The sequence below is a fragment of the Triticum dicoccoides genome, chromosome 5A (genome assembly GCF_002162155.2).
Source record: "Triticum dicoccoides isolate Atlit2015 ecotype Zavitan chromosome 5A, WEW_v2.0, whole genome shotgun sequence".
In the NCBI taxonomy this organism is placed as follows: Eukaryota; Viridiplantae; Streptophyta; class Magnoliopsida; order Poales; family Poaceae; genus Triticum; species Triticum dicoccoides.
Window position 1 is genome coordinate 386,735,245 of NC_041388.1, and position 7,680 is coordinate 386,742,924.

Consider the following 7,680-nt stretch of genomic DNA (forward strand, 5'->3'; position numbering starts at 1 on the left):
CTGGCTGCAAAAGTTGGTGGCGGTGGTACAGACCTTCCGTCGGTCGCGCGCATTGGTGTAGGCCGGCAAAGGGGCGTAAGTTTCACCCGCTAATGATTCATTGGAGCCATGAGAACCAGGAAGCTTATTACGTACTACCGTATTACTGTTACCGCCTTACCTAACTCGGCGTCGCCGTCCATAGGGGCCACCGGCGCGCATGGCCGGCCTCCGCCCTCTCGTTCTCTCAACCACTTCCCTTTCCGGCCCTATAAAGTTGGCGACGCCCCAAACTTAACCAGCAGCGGTAGAGCTCCTTCTTCTACCCGTAGCTCGTACGTGGCATCTCCATCTCACCAACAATCTTGTTTAGACAGGCAGTGTAAAAGTGACAGCAACAATGACCGTCGTCGCCGCCGCCGCCGCCGCGCAGGAGCTGCCCGGGCACGGGCAGACCGTGTGCGTCACCGGCGCCGCCGGGTACATCGCGTCGTGGCTCGTCAAGCTGCTCCTGGAGCGGGGCTACACCGTCAAGGGCACTGTGAGGAACCCAGGCACGCGCACCATCCAGATTCAAGTTCATAGTAACCGACGACATTACTGCGTTGCTTAACTTCGGGGCTAAATTGACGTGCGTGATGCTGCAGATGATCCGAAGAACGCGCATCTGAGGGCGCTGGACGGCGCCGCCGAGAGGCTGGTCCTCTGCAAGGCCGACCTCCTCGACTACGACGCCATCTGCGCCGCCGTCGAGGGCTGCCACGGCGTGTTCCACACCGCCTCCCCCGTCACCGACGACCCCGTACGCCACGCCTCCTGCCCTGTCCTTGTTCGTTGCGTGCTGATGTGTCTTCGCTTCAGTTGCTCACGCCTGCGGTGAACTCGGTCGTACGTCTGAACAGGAGCAGATGGTGGAGCCGGCGGTGAGGGGCACGGAGTACGTGATCAACGCGGCGGCGGACGCCGGCACCGTGCGCCGGGTGGTGTTCACGTCCTCCATCGGCGCCGTCACCATGGACCCCAACCGCGGTCCCGACGTGGTCGTCGACGAGTCCTGCTGGAGCGACCTTGAATTCTGCAAGAAAACCAAGGTCAGCAGTTCAGTCCCCTTCGGCTTTTGTTCCACTTCAGAAGTCTTCTTTTATCTTTCTTTTATGAATCTTCAGAAGTCTTCGTTAGTTGCATCCATCCAGAACAGGCAGAAAATCCCTTCCAAAAAACCGAATAGGCAGAAAATTAATGGGTTTAATCACATGCCCTCTTGTGATCGAAACACAAACAGGACATGATTAATTGTATGAGCTGTTGCATGCACAAGCGAAACATAATATCTAGATTTTAAAAGTTTTCTCAACAACAACGACAAAAAAGAGACTATTATATATAGATTTAAAATGCTATGCCCTACGTGTGTCGATGAGAAATTGCTTCTTTTTTGGTACCGTACTCATACCGATTAAGAAGTCCTCTTCTGGCATTCTAAATTATGTCGAAATTGGCCGCACGCATAAACAGTAAGTACACTACGCAGTTTTGGTGAACGCGTGTGCAGCCGGCATCTTGCTTTCGGAAGCTCACACAAACATTCGGCAACATCGTTCACCATGTCGCACACTCACGTGCAATTCTTTCCTCCAACGTACGGAAAGGGAAAGCGGAGCGTCGTTTTCACCACCAACTCCAGAATATAACATCTGGGTAAGACGATTAACCAACGGATCAAGCGAAGACGTATCACAGGATTCGGAGTCAATCTTGTTCACGGCTGATGCAAGTCATTATCGACGAGTATATCATTACATTCCTCCCATAATGGTGTAGCACAAGCCTCTTTGATTGCGAAGTTGATCGAAAGCCTCTGTGCAAGTAGGACACGGATGTCGACTAGAAAATCAGGGAAAAGCATTCACCACGGCCCCGCAAGATGCGCGCTGTCGCGTAACTATTGCCTAAGGATGACGTCAGCTCCGAACCTCTGACATGGACGAGATTATTTTTTTTTGCTGGTGCGCCAGAACTGGTACTGCTACGGCAAGGCGGTGGCGGAGCAGGCGGCGTGGGAGAAGGCCGCGGCGCGCGGGGTCGACCTCGTCGTGGTGAACCCAGTGCTGGTGGTGGGGCCGCTGCTGCAGCCGACGGTGAACGCCAGCGCCGCGCACATCCTCAAGTACCTCGACGGCTCCGCCAAGAAGTACGCCAACGCGGTGCAGGCGTACGTGGACGTGCGCGACGTCGCCGCCGCGCACGTCCGGGTCTTCGAGGCGCCCGGGGCCTCCGGCCGCCACCTCTGCGCCGAGCGCGTCCTGCACCGCGAGGACGTCGTCCACATCCTCGGCAAGCTCTTCCCCGAGTACCCCGTCCCAACAAGGTGAGTGCCCGCATGCAACATCCTCCCTACGTTCTCGCAACATTTCTTGCTCTGTTTTACCTAGCTGTCTCATGTTCTGATCTTGCAAAATCTCACTTCAGAGGATTTACTTGCTCTACTTGAGGATTTAAGGTTTAATTTGGTTAGTAGGGGTGCTAGTAACTTGATGAGTGCTTCTGATTTGGAAATCTTATTTAGTGCTTGGTTAAGGTGGATGTGGGTCCCACCCTAGGTTGGTAAGTAGGGACGAGAGTGCAGAGCGGCTTACTGATCACTAAAGCTCTAGGAGTAGGTGCGGCGGGTGAACGAGAACTCACTGGTGACGCCACGAAAAGAGACCTAGGCTTTCTTGCACTTAGTACCGCGAAACGACTTGGAATATAAAGCTTTTAAACTGTCATGTGTAAGAGTGAAGCATACTGGCTGGAACACTTGTCCTGACGTGTAAATGGGCATTCCCTCGCTGGCAGGCAAGATAATATGCACACTGACACAAACCCTTCAGTTTGATCAGTACGTAAGCTAGTAGTAAAAAAGATCTGACCTAATCTGTAATAGTGTTTATGTTAGCAATGAAAAACTGAAATAAGAAGTACCTGTGAAGCACTTCCATCAAGAAGTAGACCTCTCCAGACAGTTTCAAACCCACTTTGAATGTCTGTCCTTGGTGGAGTGTGAGCCTGAAAAGTGGTAGTAGTTGAAATTAGTAGAAAATGTGGCATCAAGATATCTTAGACAAAAAATATATATTTGTCTACTCAATGATTGGCAATAGCTTACTCAGTTCCTCTGTCCTTTTGGAGCGATCAAATTAATTACACTTCATGGCCTATGAATTGACAAGTGGAGCAATTAGGGGAAAGCTTCATGGTCAGGAAGTAGTGAAGTGCCAAGTGATCATATTAAAAATTGTGCACTTTGGCTAAATAACATATCCCGGTTATAAAAAAGGAAGACAAATGATGTCGCTTGAGCTTTCTGCTCCTGAGTTTAAAATAGGAACCAAATCACGTAGCTTGAGCTTTCTGCTCCTGATGACCTGATGCCTTGTTTAAAACGAGCAATTGTGCTGTGTGATCATCATACACAGTAAGCTCAGCAGCATGCTAGTGCAGTCATATGGGCCATTATTGGCTTAGGTAAGCAAATCAGAACTAACTGTTGTGCTGTGTGATCATCCAAAAACACTTTTCCTACCTTACCTTTGATCTAGTGAGCAGTGACCTTTCTTTTTGCTGATGTGGTGAGTAGTGACTGTTCTTAATTGGAACGGATGGTGGAGAATGACAAATTCGTCTGTAGTGCCACCGAAGGGAGCAATACTTTTGATTTTGCTCCGGCGCAATGATAAGTGGTAAAATGAATGGAACCTGCTGCAGTTTCATAATACTCCCTCCGTAAAGAAATATAAGAGCATTTAGATCACTAAAGTGTACTGCATCTTTGGTGTATGCGGCATCTTTGGTGACATGTGTCAAGGTTGTGCTCAGGTGCTCTGACGAGGTGAACCCACGGAAGCAGCCTTACAAGATGTCCAACCAGAAGCTGCAGGACCTTGGCCTCCAGTTCACCCCTGTCAACGACTCCCTGTACGAGACGGTGAAGAGCCTCCAGGAGAAGGGGCACCTCCCGGCGCCGAGGAAAGATATCATCCTCCCAGCAGAGCTGGACGGTGCAACGGCGTGATGGTGCTGAAGAAACAGCGCGGTTCACGTTTTTCTGTAACGCGGTGGGACATCATATGTGGTCTGCTTGTGTATACATCCTATCTAATATCGTGTTATTTATGTGGACTAAGCAAACATGGTAATGTATCGGCTTCGATGATCAACACTTAAAAGTGAGCTTTCGCAAACTATTCCTTGGGTTTGCTGCCAGCCTTCCCTTCTTTATTGATGCAATGCAGTTGCTTGTTTGTGCCTGAACATTCTCTCACAAGTAGATATGGCCTCACATGGCAACAGTGTATCTTTTCAGTATATCGAATGTCACTACTCACTAATACATGGAATTTAGATAACAAGGAAGCTTGCAGGACCTTCTCCACATATAGATACATGGTAAAAAGAGTGTTAAGTGTTCAAGAAATAGCCTTTTGCCAGAACAATAGTGGTAGGTAGGGTATGATGAGAAAGGGGATACCAGAGAACATGAGCGAAATCAATATTAACTTATACGAGTAACAAAACAAAAGTAACAAAATTATCTATCTAGAAGATACGCAGAAAGCTATCTTAGGTAAGGACAGAAGAGTGGTTATAGAAAAGGTGTCTTGGTGTAACTTTCAAGTTTCAGGCACTACCGGACTCGCGGTCTATGCCTACGGCCAGGGGCCGACGGCATAGGTCCTTTGCCGTCGGCATAGATTTATGCCTACGGATGCCGTCGGCCTAGACCCATCGGCGTAGATATCGTCAGCGTAGTCTTGTTAGACCGTCGGCGTAGTATAGCCGTCGGCATAGGGGCCTATGCCGACGGCCAGGGTCAGCCGTCGGCATAGTTTAGCCGTCGGCAGTGTTTTTCCGTCTGACGGCAACGGACGGCGCCGTCAAAAGCGCTGACGAGTCATGGGAAGCCACGTGTAGAGGTACGCCGACGGCTTGGCCGTCGGCATAGGTAGAAATCTATGCCGGCGGCCTAGCGTCGGCGTACCTCTGCCACGTGGCGTTCCGTGGTGCTCCTGGTGGCAGTGCTATGCCTACGGCAAAGCCGTAGGCATAGATGGAATCTATGCCGACGGCTTTGCCGTAGGCATAGCACAGCCACGTGGCAAGCCCTGGTAACTCCTGGGCTTATATATGCCGACGGCTTTGCCGTAGGCATAGTTTTTTCCCCTGTTTTTTCTTTTTCAATTCATTTGACAGCATTTCAAAGCAGAATAATATGAAATTATGCATAAATATGACAGTTCATCATCTGAACATACTCAAGTTCATCATCATCATCTAAACATAGTCAAGTTCATCATCATCATCTAAAGATCATCACCGGCGGAAGTTCATGAACATAAAAGTAGTGCAAGACATGGAACATCATAAAAGTAGCAACATGAAAGGCATGGCACGACGGCCACATGCACGGAATCATCATCGACATCAAGCAAGACCACCTCCGCCAAAACCACCACCACCAAGACCACCTCCGCCAAAACCACCACCACCAAGACCACCTCCGCCAAAACCGCCACCACCAAGACCACCTCCGCCAAAACCGCCCCCGCGACCACCATCACTCTGCCAGATCGGGGTGACTGGGGCCGACGGAGCAGTAGTCGAGCCACCGGTCCCCTACATTTTTTAGAAAAGATTCTAACGGTAAATATGATATGATAGTGTTGAATGAACGAGAACTAGTTTGCCAGTAGTTAGGAAAATGTACTAACCGGACCATCACTGCCTAGTGCCACCCATTCATCGAACGTGGGCACGTGTGGGGGTTCTCCCGCAGGTGGTGGCGGGGGTCCCATTTGTGGTGGATCCGTGCGGTTACTCCAAGACGCCAACATAGCCTGGATGTTAGTTAAACAAGCAAACTAGGAGTCAGAAGGAATGAAAGTGCAAAAATTTAGCTTGGTTTTAAGAGGGCAAAACTAACCGCCATCATCTGACGGTTGTAATCATCATTTGCCTTCACTCGTTGCAAGTACTCTCGCACCTCGAGATTCCTATGCTCGACAAAGGCCCTATATGCCTACATAATTTAGGTTGTTTCTAAGTGAGCAATGCTGAAAATGAACTGAGAATGCTAGAGAGAAAAAGATAAAGGGGAAGTACTTACAGCATGCTGGCGGGCTAAGGGAGTCTGTGAACGCCCCGTACTCTCTAACTGGCTCGGGATGGTAGACCGAAGCCGTGTGTACGAGATCGAAGGAGTTATCAAGCCATCGAAACACGGATACCGGCCATGTGACTTCCCCTGGATGGCCACCACTGCCGTGTCGTTGATCTGAGACTGGGCGACCTCAGGAACAGGAACATCCGGATGCAACTTCTGATAGTGCTGAGTGTAAGACTCCAGGTGCTCCTCGGTCTTGCCGTAGTACTGGCTCTCGCCCTCCTTGGGATGACTCCGCTCGCGGGCCAGCTTCCACGACTCAATGTCTGAGAGCGGCCTCTTCAACTTGTCCTCCTGCAACGTCAAACAGAAGTTAGACATACATAAGAACATGACGGTAAACAAGAACAAAAATGCATCATGCATATAGATATACCTTCATGGCCTTGAAGCCCCAATGGTTCCTGTTTCCTTGGCCGTGTGTCCCGTCTTTTCCACGGTTAGCCCGGGCCTTGATGCTCTTGGCAGCAAACTCTGCATCTGCGCTGAGCCACCTATCCACCAAACTCGCCCATCCGTCATGCCTTCCATAGCACCAACGAGGAACAACCTATGCAAATTTTTGAAGCATGACATGTGAGCATGAAACATATAGTTGACTACTTGAAACAATGATAAGTTAGTAATAGTTACCATCATGAACTGCTCCCTGTTCAAGGTAAGTCGTTGCCTCTGCGCTTGAGTTTTGGTCATCTTTTGGTGCAGGTAGATGTGGTAGTACTGCGAGACGGCAACCCAGTGCACCTCGTACTGCAACTGACGAGATTTCTTCTTCGCAGCCGCAAGCAAGACCACGTCGGCTCTGGCCTTGTGCTCGTCAAGAACTCTATAGAGTTGCTGCAATCATGCATAAACCAGAAGCAAACAAGGCATGTGTTGAGTGATTCAATGATAAACTATGAACGAAACTGAAGACAAGTGATTCAGAAGAGAACTTACCCAAAATTTGGTGATCACGGCCTTAGCGGCCGTCCCGCACTCCGCGTTGCTGCAAGCCTCGTAGTGGGCCCAACTCGTGGCCAAAACCCGCAGCTGCGGGTCCCTATCTGGCCGCGGGCAGAATAGGCCAGGCCAAAACTCCTTCAACAAGACAGTGATAAGGCCGTTCGGTTTATGGCCCTTTCCGCAAAGGATCTAGTTTCTGCAAAAGAATCAAATGATTGCCATGTGTATAATAAGAAAATGTTGTCATGTGTTGAAAATATGATTGAGAGGCACTTACTCTATCCCCACGGGTTCAATGAGCCACTTGTGCTCCTCGATAGAAGGTGGTGTAGGTAGTCCGGCATTACCACGCAGCCACCCCTCCGGAGCACCCGGTGGCAAGTCACCCCACAACTCGGGATCAACCTCCCCTCCACCCTCCTCACCCTCCTCCTCACCCTCCTCCTCGGCCTCCTCCTCCTCGCCCTCCTCCTCCTCACCCTCCTCCTCCTCCTCCTCACCCTCCTCCTCGGCCTCCTCCTCCTCGCCATCAGGAACATACTCCTCCTCCTCAG

General features: G+C 50.3%; 1 protein-coding gene across 1 annotated transcript; it reads left to right on the top strand.

The window, feature by feature from the left end:
• The first annotated feature begins 269 nt into the window (after positions 1-269).
• On the top strand, positions 270-4,272 carry LOC119301706 (cinnamoyl-CoA reductase 1-like). The gene is made up of 5 exons (XM_037578692.1): positions 270-533; positions 627-781; positions 882-1,070; positions 1,995-2,347; positions 3,838-4,272. Exons 1-5 carry the CDS (start codon positions 380-382, stop codon positions 4,031-4,033), a joined length of 1,047 nt encoding a protein of 348 aa, XP_037434589.1. The 5' UTR covers positions 270-379; the 3' UTR covers positions 4,034-4,272.
• Positions 4,273-7,680: the final 3,408 nt, after the last annotated feature.